We start from the raw sequence: 15,096 nt of genomic DNA, 5'->3' as shown, positions 1-15,096 counted from the left end.
AATTGTGCGCCGCCCTATGGGACTCCCAATCACGGCCGGATGTGAAACAACCTGGATTCGAACCAGGGTCTGTAGCGACGCCTCTTGCACTGAGATGCAGTGCCTTAGACCGCTGCGTCCGTGTGTGTATGTGTTAAATATTTAACTGTACTAGAATGCTTAAAAGGCTGCTAAAATTTTAAATATTGGTTATCGGTATCATCTTTTTTGGCAAGGAAAATATTGGAAAACGGTATCATCCAAAAATGTGATATGCACCTGGATCACTATTTTGTTTTTGTGTGTGTGTTGAGAGAGTGTGTGTGAGAAAAACACTTTGTGTTTATGTGGCCTGCCTTATTTTGTGTGTCTCGTCTCTACATATTGTGTGTGCATGTGTTTGTTGTATCTCTACATAGAGGTATGCATATGTCTGTATATATACTAATATCTTATCACCCTGTGTTTTCCTCCTCTAGGTCGAAGTGAGCCCGTTGGAGAATGCCATCGAGGTGATTGAGAACAAGAACCTGCAGTTACGGACGCTGATTGCCCAGTGCCAGAGCAGACAGATGCAGAACATCAACCCCCTCACCATGTGCCTCAACGGGGTCATCGACGCCGCCGTCAACGGGGGGCTCGCACGCTACCAAGAGGTCAGAGGGCAGTGATGATGTGACTGGCTTACATCGGTCACTCAATATTGTGTGGAGACATTGTCTGGGCATGCTAGATCTAGAATGTCAGTACAGTCTGTCTCATGTGTTTGTATAAAAAGTGCGCATTCAGTAATACAGACACGGACAGGGACAGATGGCAGACGGACAGATGGAGACAGAGACAGCATGAGACAGACAGACAGAGACAGACCGCAACCGACAGACAGAGACAGACATACAGCAACAGAAATACAGACTGCAACATTCAGACAGACAGCAACAGACAGACAGCGACAGACAGATACAGACAGCAACCGACATGCAGTCATCGACAGACAGACATACAGCGATAGACAGATAGCAACAGACTTACATACAGCGACAGACAGATAGCGACAGACAGCGGCATACAGATAGCAATAGACAGGCAGATACAGACGGAGAGGCAGATACAGACAGCAACCGTCATGCAGTCATCGACAGACATACAGCGATAGACAGATAGCAACAGACTTACATACAGCGACAGACAGATAGCAACAGACAGGCAGATACAGACGGAGAGGCAGACGGAAACAGACAAACCTACAGACGGACACACAGCGACACAGAGCGACAGGCAGCGAGGGACAGCGACACAGAGCGACAGGCAGCGAGGGACAGCGACACAGAGCGACAGGCAGCGAGGGACAGCGACACAGAACGACAGGCAGCGAGGGACAGCGACACAGAACGACAGGCAGCGATGGACAGCGACACAGAGCAACAGGCAGAGAGGGACAGCGACACAGAGCGACAGGCAGCGAGGGACAGAGTGCACGAGGGACAGAAGCGACAGGCAGCGAGGGACAGCGACACAGAACGACAGGCAGCGAGGGACAGCGACACAGAACGACAGGCAGCGATGGACAGCGACACAGAGCAACAGGCAGAGAGGGACAGCGACACAGAGCAACAGGCAGAGAGGGACAGCGACACAGAACGACAGGCAGCGAGGGACAGCGACACAGAACGACAGGCAGCGAGGGACAGCGACACAGAGCAACAGGCAGAGAGGGACAGCGACACAGAGCAACAGGCAGAGAGGGACAGCGACACAGAGCAACAGGCAGCGAGGGACAGCGACACAGAGCGACAGGCAGCGAGGGACAGCGACACAGAGCAACAGGCAGAGAGGGACAGCGACACAGAGCAACAGGCAGAGAGGGACAGCGACACAGAGCAACAGGCAGAGAGGGACAGCGACACAGAGCAACAGGCAGAGAGGGACAGCGACACAGAGCAACAGGCAGAGAGGGACAGCGACACAGAGCAACAGGCAGAGAGGGACAGCGACACAGAGCAACAGGCAGAGAGGGACAGCGACACAGAGCAACAGGCAGAGAGGGATAGCGACACAGCAACAGGCAGAGAGGGACAGCGACACAGAGTGACAGGCAGCGACAGGCAGAGAGGGACAGCGACACAGAGCGACAGGCAGAGAGGGACAGCGACACAGAGCGACAGGCAGCGAGGGACAGCGACACAGAACGACAGGCAGCGAGGGACAGCGACACAGAACGACAGGCAGCGAGGGACAGCGACACAGAGCGACAGGCAGCGCGGGACAGAACGACAGGCAGGGACAGCGACACAGAGCGACAGGCAGCGAGGGACGAGGGACAGCGACACAGAGCGACAGGCAGCAGATGGACAGGCAGCGACACAGAGCGACAGGCAGCAGAACGACAGGCAGCGACACAGAGCGTCAGGGGACAGCGACACAGAGCGACAGGCAGCGAGGGACAGCGACAGAGAGATGCAGGCAGCAGCTAGGGACAGCGACACAGAACGACAGGCAGCGAGTGACAGCGACACAGAGCGACAGGTAGCGAGGGACAGCGACACAGAGCGACAGGCAGCGAGGGACAGCGACACAGAACGACAGGCAGCGAGGGACAGCGACACAGAACGACAGGCAGCGACAGGCAGCGAGAGACAGCGACACAGAGCGACAGGCAGCGAGGGACAGCGACACAGAGCGACAGGCAGCGAGGGACAGCGACACAGAGCGACAGGCAGAGAGGGACAGCGACACAGAGCGACAGGCAGCGAGGGACAGCGACACAGAGCGACAGGCAGAGAGGGACAGCGACACAGAGCGACAGGCAGCGTCAGGCAGAGAGGGACAGCGACACAGAGCGACAGGCAGAGAGGGACAGCGACACAGAGCGACAGGCAGCGATGGACAGCGACACAGAGCGACAGGCAGCGAGGGACAGCGACACAGAGCGACAGGCAGAGAGGGACAGCGACACAGAGCGACGGGCAGAGAGGGACAGCGACAGGCAGAGAGGGACAGCGACACAGAGCAGGCAGCAGGCAGCGACACAGGCAGCAGAGGGACAGGACAGAGCGACAGGCACGAGGGACAGCAGAACACAGAGCGAGGGACAGCGACACACAGCGACAGGCAGAGAGGGACAGCGACACACAGCGACAGGCAGAGAGGGACAGCGACACACAGCGACAGGCAGAGAGGGACAGCGACACACAGCGACAGGCAGCGAGGGACAGCGACACACAGCGACAGGCAGAGAGGGACAGCGACAGGCAGAGGCAGACTGCGACAGGCAGACTGCGACAGGCAGACAGCCATAGAATAAGAAGGAGTTCCTTCAGACACATTCAAGGGCATATATAATCACACATTACTTTGAAATATATACTTAAAAATACATACAGTAGATAAAAGTCCTGAATCTCTGTACTCTGTAAATTAAGTGTTAAATGAACCCTTTCTTTTCTTTCCAAATCCATAACGGAGTGCCATAGCGTCGGAGCTATAATCACTCCTTTTCAAGGAGACCTCCGGCATCTGTGTGTACTGTACAGTGGCTCTCGGTTGCGTAGCAACGCCACGCGTCGAGTTTGCGGTCGAGGCGTAAGGGTGCCAAGTTAGCAGGGGTCTGCTCTCGTCATGACCGCCACTACCTCTCACCTCTATTAAACTGGTGGTGGCGATGATGTGATGAAGCCAAAGATGAGGATGTAACAGGAGATGAGTTTGACTTGGGAGAGAATAGCTAAGCTAGCTACGGTTGTGTTTGCGCAATGCCCACCTGTTGCTGCTTGAAGTACATTATCTGCCAGAGCTTTGATCCAATAGGCTCATTGTATGAAGGATGTGATGATATACAATGCTGCTGAATCTGTAGACTACATGATGTGACTGTTTAGATCCAGTAGGTTTCATGTACGTATATACCATGATATTCAATGCGTACATTTTATAAACATATTACTAATTTCAAGTGTGTACCATTTGAGGGATATAATGATGATCTATACTATCCATAAAGGCAATGGAGAACGTCATACATACACATTTTGTATGCCTAATTCTCCATGATATTACACAATACACCATAAATCAGTTTCTTTATTAGGATAACGCAATTGACTTTTATGCCAATTTGTTCAGCCATAAATGAAGCCGATATCAGTATTCATATTTCGATTTATTGCTCATGGTTATAGTTCCAGCCCTGAAGGAGAATCCAGCCTGATTTAATATCTATTTATTGCCAGAATTTCATCTTTAATTGAGGTTTTATAATGATTCACAATGTCACTTGAAGTTTCTCCTCCTATCTCAAGTCCAACCAGCACCAGAGAAAAGTCTAATTCGATGCAAATATTGGTTGTTTTTCCACCCTCGGCTATGGATTTCAGACAGTTTTATTCATACATGATTCACTAAGACGGAATAAGTCCCCTTTTTCTGTGGCTCTGGACTATCTTCTCACAGCAGTTGTTTTGGTCAAAGCGACCGCGGCGTTCACAGCGTCACAGCAGGGGTCGTAAAGCTGTGTTTTGTGTCGGGGGATAACGATCGGGAGATGAGCCTGCTACTGTAGCCTAGCTAGCGCTGTTGCAATGTTCACATGGTGGTAATTGTGTGTGTTATTGTTTAGCTCGCGTCACGGTAAGAGGTTGCCTCTCACGCTCAGATGGTAGACACAGATAGGACCACGCCTGTTTTAGGAGGGAGCTTTGACGTAAGCAGCGAGCTCCTCTCCCCTTTTGAGTCCCCCCCCCATCCCCCATATCTCTCTCTCTGTCTTTTTGGAGATAGCCTGAGACCAAACCCTGCTTTCTCCTTTGTGGCGACTCTTCCCCCTTTTGCTCTCTTTCCACGGAATATTTTAAGAGAGAGTTGTTGTTGTTGTTGTTCATTTTCTGATGTGTTTTTATTGTGATGCAGATTAAAAAGCCTTGACTCTAATCTGCACTCATCTCGAGGGTTGCAAATATCAACATCAGGGAATATGCAACAGACACACTCATAATTATGCAAAGCATGTTTACATTATGAATATTATTTCTTCATTTTTGTCTTTTGCCCACAAAAAGACATATATATATATATATATATATATATATATATAGAGAGACAGACAGACATACATGCATGGTGACACAATGAAGTAAACTGAAAGCATGCAATGAATTGTGTTCATGCAGGCGTTCTTTGTGAAGGACTACATCGTGAATCACCCTGAGGACGGGGAGAAGATCGGACGACTAAGGGAACTCATGTTCGAACAGGTCAGATACCCGACGTTGGAAAACGCTAGCCCCACTTTACTAGGAGAACTGCTTAGCTTTTGTGATGATATTTCATCTGGAAGAGATTAACGTTGGCAAACAAAAATGCACCGTCTCCGACTCCCCCCTCCAGGCTCACATCCTGGAGTATGGCCTGGCCGTCCACGAGAAGTTTGTTCCTCAGGACATGAGACCTCTACACAAGAAGCTGGTGGACCAGTTTCATGTGATGAAGTCTAGTCTGGGGATCCAGGTTAGTGAAGGGCACTCAACAGGAGCACCAATCTCTAATCCTCAAATGGACCTTCATCAAGCCTGTGTTAGCGCAGCCATAACTCATGCTAGCATAAACAATAGGCCAATCACAGGTTTCCCCTCCCTCTTCTCTTTCTCTCTCTCCCCGTTTGCCCTTCTCTCTAATCCCTACCCCAGGAGTTTCCAGCATATGTGCGCGCCAGCCCCGTGCACTTCACCAACGGCAGCCCGCGTAGTTCATGCAGGAACTCGGTCCCCAACATCATCAGCCCAGATGGCGCTCGCGTGGTGGCCAGACGCAGGTGAGAAACAATGTCCTCGTCTCGCTTTATCTTTTTTTCCCATCTTCCTCTCTCTCTTCACACCCTTCCTCATACTATTTTCTTTCCTCCTTAACTTCTCTTTTCCCTTTCTGTCTGTGCATCCTCTACCCCCCCCCCCTATCTCACTTCCTGGAATGGCACCATATGGGCGTAGGTGGGCAGACTGGCACCTGCAGTGAGCTCTCTGTGTGTGTGCTCAGTGACCCTGCCAGTCTCTACCTGTAACATCCTACCTCCATCCTACCTCTTCACGAGCGTAATGAGGCATACACATACACATAGACATACACAGCCCAGAGTGAAATATACACACCCACACACACATACACGTGCAAGCACACACACACACACACACACACACACACACACACACACACACACACACACACACACACACACACAAACTCAATCTGTCCTCTTAAAATCGACAGTTTGCTAATTTAAAACTCACTAACAGTTACTTGTGATTTAAGGAGAGATTATTTGGCTGTGATTTTCTTCTGAAACCCAAATATTGTGCCTTTTTATTAGAATGATATGGTATTATGTCAGATGAATGCACAACCACATTCTGAAAGTAACGGATCTTATTTTCTCACTCTCTTTCTCTCTATTTTTTTTTGTCTCTCTTTCTCTCGCTCTCTTTCTCTCTCTATTTCTTTCTCTCTTTCTCTCTCTATTTCTCTCTCTCAATGTGTGTGTTATGTTTGTGATCAGTCCCCTCACTTACCCGGCTGTCAACCGCTACTCATCGTCATCGCTGTCATCTCAGGCCTCCAATGAAGTGAGCAACATCACAGGGCAGTCGGAGAGCTCTGATGAAGTCTTCAACATGCAGGTTCAATTCCAAACTAATTTACCCGCAACCTCCCCTTTTTACCAGAGTGAATTCCTTCTTTTTTTTGTGTGTGTTTGCAAAAGCTGACGTGAGAAAGGTACTGATTTGGAGAATTCCAATCCCCCACACGATCCTGGCGGTCTATAATTCTTAACTTGCCAGTGATATTGTTGATGTAGTTGTTTGTCCCTGCAGCCCAGTCCATCTACCTCGAGCCTCAGCTCCAATCATTCTGCCTCTCCCAACGTGACCAGCTCTGCTCCGTCCAGCGCCAGAGGTAAGACGAGCAAAGAGAAGGAGTAAGAGAGGGAAAGAGAGTGTGAGAAATTGGTGGGGGGAGGTGAACCCAATGAGGAACAAAAATAAAAAAATATATCACCTATTGGAAAGACACCACAATAACCCAAAACACACTTGAATGCTTTTTGGCCTTCCACACAGTGCTTGGTGGCAAACTATCTGACCACCGTGTCGGAGAAAAACACAGACTATTTACAGACTCAAGGAGCACAGCCTGGCCATAGAGACCGGCCGTCACAGGCGGATCTGGCTACCCAGAGAGGACAGGCTGTGCACACTCTGCCCTCAAAGAGAGGTCGAGACAGAGCTGCATTTCCTTTTCCACTGTGAGGACTTTGCCGACATACAGGCAATTTTCTTCTGCAAAAAAAGGAAAACAAATATGACTTTGAAAGAAAAACATTGGGAGAAAATAACCTCTCTAGAAAGAGAGAGAGAGAGAGAGAGAGAGAGAGAGAGAGAGAGAGAGAGAGAGAGAGAGAGAGAGAGAGAGAGAGAGAGAGAGAGAGAGAGAGAGAGAGAGAGAGAGAGAGAGAGAGAGAGAGAGAGAGAGAGAGAGAGAGAGAGAGAGAGAGAGAGAGAGAAAGAGAGAAGAGAGAGAGAGAGAGAGAGAGAGAGAGAGAGAGAGAGAGAGAGAACAGCTCATATCATATCTGAAATAGTATCAGTACTTGCACTGGGAACAATCTGTATTCAGACCAAAATACTTCACTGAAACAGAAAACGGTGTCCTACTGGAGGACATCAAGAAATCACTAGATGAGGGAAATGTGGTCGGAGCAGCCTTCCGTGACATGAACACGTCCTTTGACATAGTTAATCACAGTGTACTGATCTCCAAACTGTTCTCAGACAAAGCCATACGCCGGTTTGGTTCATACCCCCAGAAATTCCGCCACCACAATATGAGATTTGCTTTGTGCATTGAATTGTGATAATGTGCTGATATGTGATGCAATGTCATTTGAATTGATTATGCACGACTTTCTTTCCTTTCGTGTTCCATAAAAGACATTGTAGGGACGGTTGTTGACAATTTGCGTTCGATAGAAATGCCCATCGGACGATTGTTTGTTCAATGTGTCCATGTGTTTGCACGTGTCCCCATCCAAATAAACCAAACAACAAAAGAGATGAAAATAGACAGAAAGAAATAGCACGAAGGAGGAGAAATAAAGTGATTACCGTTTTGTTGTCATGTAGTTAGATTGGTAAGCAACTAAGTGTTGTGTGATTGAAAAATGTATGCATGAATGCACACATGGGAGAAAGAAAGAGAGATGAAATGGAGACACAAATCCAATCGTGAGAGGGTGCATTGTTGATTACGCCTGTGAATCATAGAGAATGTCTCTAAGCCCTATAAGAAGCGTGGTGCCACAGCCGGCCAGGTTAGGAGGTTCTCTAGAGGATTGTGAGTATCTAATCGCTCCTCCAGCCTCTTATCTCCCCTCGCTCAGACACTCACGTGTTTCTGCCCGACGCAGATCATAAACATAAGAATACATGGAGACAGTTCTGGATGCCTGTACACTCCCCTTGGCAGCTCCTGTGCAACCAGAAGGACCCCTATAAAGCCACTGCCAGGACCATAAAGTGTTTCGAGAAGTACAGCAAACTGAACTGCCTGTAAGATTCCCATATGATGTCCATTCTAAAGCTAATTGCCAGATAATGTGTAATGGAAAAGGATCTACGGGCAGCCAGTGATACGCTGTAATCGTTACTGCCTGTAATGTGTTTGCGTGTATCTGTGCACACGTGTGCGTGCGTCGTCTGTGTACACATTATCCCCGGAATGAGTGTCTGGCAATCTGACAGCCAGCCCCGCAGGACAGGTCTTTTATGTGCTGAGGTTAGTGAGATGGAAACAGCCAGGGTGGAGGATGTGGAACAGGGAGCTGTTGGTTGGTCGATGGTTGTTGACTGCCAGCTTCTATGCTCGTTTATTTGTGTGTATCGCTTGTCTAACAAGACCACCTTTTGCACTTGTGTTTTTTGTGTCATTATTGGTTTAACACCTATTCTCACACTCCCCCCCTCTTCCTCTCTCTGTCTCTCTCTCTGTCTCTCTCTCTCTCGCCAATAAAACAAATAACACAACGCCTCTCCCCTATCTGATATCGTTAACCTAGTTAAAGCATATGTATATTGTAACTTCATCCTACTGCTACGATTGGATAGAGCGAGGCTGTAACTCACCTCCTTTTCACATCTCCTTGCATCTCTCTCCATCGCTCATATCACTTAGAGCTGTTTACTGATACTATGAGAACTAGCTTAATGGCGATGTCATTTGCTACCAAGCCATACTTGTGTATAATATCTAACGAGGAGAATGAGGGTGGGGGGGGAAATATGAAACGAGGATGCATGTTCTGTCTGACTCAAGTCTGTCCATTAGGCATTTTAAAACACTTCCTTCCTTTAAAACACTTCCTATTATGACAATCGTCTAATCCAACTATGAACGGACAGTTTACGGATACGATTATCGCTGGTCAGATTAGCACACCAGTAAATAACTAACGTTACACCGCAAGTCAGATGGCTTGTTGCAGAAAATGGTGCATGTTCAAAATGATAACCAGCTAACGTTAGCTAGCTACATTGGCAAAGATTATGTATATACTGACAAGATACATGTCACTCCGCCCTTACAATCGTTGTCCACAAAGCGGCAAGGTGGGCAATAATTCCTGCCTATCCTTTCTTTGGATTGGTGGATACATCTAATTTATTGTCATCTTCTTTTGAATATTCAATGAGGGTTGATGACAACCACGTGTATTCAATGGCGAGAGATGCTATGCTACTAGCCTTAAAGTTGCCAGGATGTCACGTGTCCTACTTATATCAGTACACTCGTAACAACTTAAGCATTACGAAACATCTATTAGATCAAATAAACCTTACGTAGCAAATAAGCCATACATTTTTTTGTTGACCAAATTCCACACTCATTGACCTCCATACAAAAGCTTCCTTGCTTGGTGGGCAAAACATCTAATAAAATGCCACCAGCTGGAGGGAGGGAGATATTCCGCCGAGTTGAGCCTCACTCTTCCTCTCTGCCATTAGCTCCTATCTGATATCTTTGCACCATGTTAATCTAGCCAGCTAACTAGCATAGTAGCTAATATAGCTAGCTAGCGAACACCACAGATGAAAGGGTTAGTTATTGTAATCTTTGCTAACAGGTCACATAGCTATCTGCTTAGCTAACTTGCTTATTGCATGCATGTCAAGGGCACATCAACACTAGCCTTATTATTAGTGAATTAACTAAACTAATATTTGCAACAGGAGTTTGATTTTGGTCACTGTGAATTCATCCATTTCTCAATACTGCAACTTTCTGTTGGAGAATGAGCTAGCTTGCTGCTGCTGATTTTTTTACTATTTGCTACATTGTAGAACAATAGTGAATATGTCAAAACTATGAAATAACACATATGTCGTAACCAAAAGAGTGTTAAACAAATCAAAATATATTTTATAATTGAGACTCTTCAAAGTAGCCACCCTTTGCCTTGATGACAGCTTTGCACACTCTTGGCATTCTCTCAACCAGCTTCATGAGGTAGTCATCTGGAATGCATTTCAATTAACAGGTGTGCCTTGTTAAAAGTTAATTTGCGGAATTTATTTCCTTAAATGCGTTTGAGGCAATTATTTGTGTTGTGACAATAGGGCTACAGAAGATATCCCTATTTGGTAAAATACCAAGTCCATATTATGTCAAGAACAGCTAAAATAAGCAAAGAGAAACGATCATTACTTTAAGACATGAAGTTCAGTCAATGCGGAAAATGTCAAGAACTTTGAAAGTTTCTTCAAGTGCAATCGCAAAAACCATCAAGTGCTATGATGAAACTTGCTCTCATGAGGACCGCCACAGGAAAGGAAGACCCAGAGTTACCTCTGCTACAGAGGATAAGTTCATTAGAGTTAACTGAACCTCAGATTGCAGCCCAAATAAATGCTTCTCTGAGTTCAAGTAACAGACGCATCTCAAAGTCAACTGTTCAGAGGAAACTATGTGAATCAGGCCTTCATGGTCAAATTGCTGCAAAGAAACCACTACTAAAGGACACCAATAATAAGAAGAGACCTGCTTGGGCTAAGAAACATGAGCAATGGACATTAGACAGGTGGAAATCTGTCCTTTTGTCTGTCTGAGATGTCCAAATTTGAGATTTTTGGTTCCAACCGCCATGTCTTTGTGAGACGCAGAGCAGGTGAACTAATGATCTCCGCGGTTCCCACTGTGAAGCATGGAAGAGGAGGTGTGATAGTGTCACCAGCAAAGCACCCCACACCGTCTGTGATTTATTGAAAATTCAAGGCACACTTAACTAGCATGGCTACCACAGCATTCTGCAGCGATACGCTATCCCATCTGGTTTGCGCTTAGAGGGACTATCATTTGTTTTTCAACAGAACAATGACACAACACACCTCCGGGCTGTGTAAGGGCTATTTAGCCAAGAAAGAGAGTGATGGAGTGTTGCATCAGATGACCCGGCCTACACAATCACCTGATCTCAACCCAATTTAGATGGTTTATGATGAGTTGAACTGCAGAGTGAAGGAAAAGCAGCCAACAATTGCTCAGCATGTGGGAACTACTTCAAGACTGTTGGAAAAGCATTCCAGGTGAAGCTGGTTAAGAGAATGCCAAGAGTGTGCAAAGCTGTCATCAAGGCAAAGGGTGGCTACTTTGAAGAATCTCAAATATATTTTGATTTGTTTAACACTTTTTTGGTTACTACATGATTCCATAGTTTTGATGTCTTCAGTATTATTCTACAATGTAGAAAATAGTTTTAAAAAATAAGAAAAACCATTGAATGAGTAGGTGTGTCAACTTTTGACTGGTACTGTATGTATGCCTGTAAGACTATAATGTATTTTGTTAATGTTTTTAAATGTATGTACATTTAAGTATTTTTCGTTATGTGTTGGACCCCAGGAAGATTAGCTGTCACCAATCAAATCTACATCTAAATCTCTCCTCTCGCGTCACCTCTCCTTCCAGGTTCTCCCCAGCTCCAGGACAAACACAAGCATTCCAGAGAGAATTCCTGCCTCTCTTCCAGGGAGAGACCCGTCAGTGCCATCTACCCCAATCCCCTGGACCCTGCACAGGTGAACACACACAAACAAATTAATACTCAGACAAGTACAGTTATAATACCTTAATTAAGATCTCTGCAGTCTGAACCAAAAGAGCTCTTCAGCCAGCATGAAATGTCACTCATAGTAGTAAGTTAAGACTGTAAAACCTGAACTCCACATAAGTCAAAATGTCTTACTCTCCTTTATGGATTTTGTAGCTTCAGTATTGTGCTGTCTTGTTTGCTTTTTCTAGAGGGCGACCCCTCATCAAATAGGTGACACCACACTACCCCGAAGTGATCCTAACCTTTCTGCACCAGACAAAGGTAAAACATGTCTCATTGTCTTGTATGTCATCTCAGTAGTTGTCTCCATCTCTCTTTCCAGTACATGAGTATATAAGCGCAAAATCATTACATCACCAAAGTATCCTGGGCTATGTGTCGTACCAAGACACTAGCGGCCTGCTAAACAGTCGCTTCTCATCCCAGTCAGTCAATGAGATCATAGCTGTGGTCAACTGTCCGGACACGAGTGTAGTTGACAGACTGACCGGTGAGAGTGTGACAGACTTTGTCTGGAGAGGAGACATCTGCTTCAATGACAGCCTCTCCCCATGAGGTCTATTCCTTCTCAGCTCCATCAGTATTCACAGTCAACAACAGACATGCGAGGAATCCCAAATGGCACCCTATTCCTTATATAGTTCCCTTCTTTTGACCAAGGCCCATGGGGCTCTGGTCGAAAGTAGTGCACTTTATAGGGAATCGGGTTCCATTTGGGACACACACACACATTAAATTGATGCTTTTTATATATTAATATCAGAACGCGTGAAAACACGTTTATTCCCCAAGGGTTGATGGGATACGCCTTTTCGGAAGGTTATCCATATGTATAAATGCATATGTGTGTCAGTTTTTTTATCCACAGATGCCTGTTTTGTATATTTTGTATATTATATAAGCGCTTTATATTTTTACATATTCCAGTGGGGCGGCATTTCAAATCTAGTTTGGAAGAGCCCTTGTGTAATTAAAAAAGCTCAGCTGTTTGATTGCTTTCTGTGAGACTTCACTGAAGGTTAGAGGTTCAGGGAAAATTAACTCATGAAATTAGTATTTTATAGAAAATATAAAACATATGTGGAACGTTAATATACCTGTTTTTTTATTTATTTTTTAAAATCACGTCGATCCACAAGCACGGTGGTGTGCCACTTTAAGGTGTCGTCGCTCAGCTTAAGTGGAAATGCGCAAACCTGCTCTTTTACACCAGTTTGTGGAAGAATGAACTTAACACAGGAAGAGCACCTTTGTATTAACAGGAGAGAACAGGGAAGTGTTATTTTCAGTGTGATTTCTCTCACTGCATTCTAAACAGCACAGCGAGGGTTTAAGATCAACTAAAACTTGTCACTTGCATGATACTCAGTACATAAGAAGATTGAGGTGTGGTTGATTGTTATTAATAATAATTCATCATTTGTATTTGTCCTATTTCACACATATGTATGTATGAATTGGAAAGGTGTTTTTTTTTTTTGCATATCACACTCTCTCTGAGACACCCTCGGAGAGCCGGGGTCACGCCCAAGGTCTGCCATTCAACGGCGATCGTGGAGCAATTATGATGAAGTGCCTTCCTCAAGGGCACATTCATAGATTTTTCACCTTGTCGGCTCGGGAATTCAAAACTAGCGACCTTCCGGTTACTGGCCCAACGCTCTTAACTGCGAGGCTATCTGCCACCCCCACAAATTGAAGGTGCAGTCTGTCAAATCTCCACCTGCCCATGCTTTATATTTAGGCTAAGAAGATCTTGAAATGTAGTAACTCTGTCATAAATGATCAGTTACAACAACCGACACGAATCCCTACCTCTGTTATCAAATGTTCTGTTATTGACTATGATTACATTGTAATACAGATCTAGAATCTAGTCTACATCGTCTGATGTGTTGTGATATGTTGTGTCGTGTTGTAACCCAATGAGCAGTGATTGATGCATGTCTGTCTATATGTTTGTACACCAACATAGTGAGAACCACCTTCAGTAGCCGGAGTCTAGACAGTGTAAAAGAGGTCAACAACACACAGTTCTCTGACACTGTGGGAAAGTTGCTCTGTCCCCCTGTACCTCCTAGGCCACCATACTCAGGTAAACCAATCAGAACACTCGACCAATGAGGAATGGCACTAATCCTTTCCCCCATATTTTGACACCTGGTGCGTCCACCTGCTCTCTTACAAGGCTCGTTGTTACACTGTCAACTCTCTGCTATAAACTCAGCTGCTCTCTTCTATTCCTCCTGGTTTGCTTCTATAAATAACTTCTCCTTCACATGATGTACACATACTGTATAATAATGGTCTGTATTCTAGCCTGGGTGCCTGTCTGTTTCTGCTCTAGCCAACTTGTTATTATCCTGCCAAAGGCAACCATCTAGCACTGTTGAGTACACAAATTGTCCAGTACCAAAGCTATTTATTCCTTCGACTTATTGTAAATTGACTTGCCTAGTTATATAAAGGTTAAATAAAAAATACAAAACTTTATTTTTTAAACTTATGAACAATAATTAACTATCTGACAAGCTTTGGTACAGGAGGAAAATCCCAAAACAATCTATATGATATGACTTTGATGATGATTGCAGAAGAGTTGCTATAGACAAATAAATTGGTCAAGCTCACGTCATAAAGCCGTGAATACGTTATGAATGTCTTTTATCTGAGGGGACAACCAGTCTAGAGGGCATATTTTTCCTCTGCTATACCGCCTGCTACTCTATAATCCAAACTATATATAATAACTATAACCAGTTAGACTCAACTATAAGATTGTATAGATGAGCCTTCTCATACCATCTCCATCCACTTTAATCTCTGTGGTGCTTCAGGGGTTCATTAAATCCCCAAACAGCAAGCCTACACACACGCAAACACACACAGAGTACACACATACAAACAGACATATACACACACAGAGTGCACACATACACACACAAACATACACACATGCAGTGCAC

General features: G+C 45.5%; 1 protein-coding gene across 8 annotated transcripts in view; it reads left to right on the top strand.

Moving 5' to 3' along the window:
• The window catches only part of LOC118392329 (dedicator of cytokinesis protein 4-like), a 151,568-nt gene that overhangs the window by 119,382 nt on the left and 17,090 nt on the right, over positions 1–15,096 (top strand). For 6 of the 8 annotated variants that reach the window (XM_052460146.1, XM_052460148.1, XM_052460143.1 and 3 more), the window contains 9 exons: positions 459–635; positions 5,145–5,228; positions 5,362–5,481; positions 5,661–5,785; positions 6,524–6,644; positions 6,840–6,921; positions 11,986–12,095; positions 12,319–12,391; positions 14,106–14,225. In XM_052460146.1, coding sequence (XP_052316106.1) covers positions 459–635; positions 5,145–5,228; positions 5,362–5,481; positions 5,661–5,785; positions 6,524–6,644; positions 6,840–6,921; positions 11,986–12,095; positions 12,319–12,391; positions 14,106–14,225 — 1,012 coding nt within the window. The remainder of the gene's footprint in view (positions 1–458; positions 636–5,144; positions 5,229–5,361; positions 5,482–5,660; positions 5,786–6,523; positions 6,645–6,839; positions 6,922–11,985; positions 12,096–12,318; positions 12,392–14,105; positions 14,226–15,096) is intronic. The other 2 variants (XM_052460147.1, XM_052460145.1) reach the window with 1 other exon arrangement.

The sequence above is a fragment of the Oncorhynchus keta genome, chromosome 13 (genome assembly GCF_023373465.1).
Source record: "Oncorhynchus keta strain PuntledgeMale-10-30-2019 chromosome 13, Oket_V2, whole genome shotgun sequence".
In the NCBI taxonomy this organism is placed as follows: domain Eukaryota; kingdom Metazoa; phylum Chordata; class Actinopteri; order Salmoniformes; family Salmonidae; genus Oncorhynchus; species Oncorhynchus keta.
The sequence above is the reverse complement of the archived record's forward strand: the minus strand, read 5'-3'. Positions and strand labels throughout refer to the sequence as shown.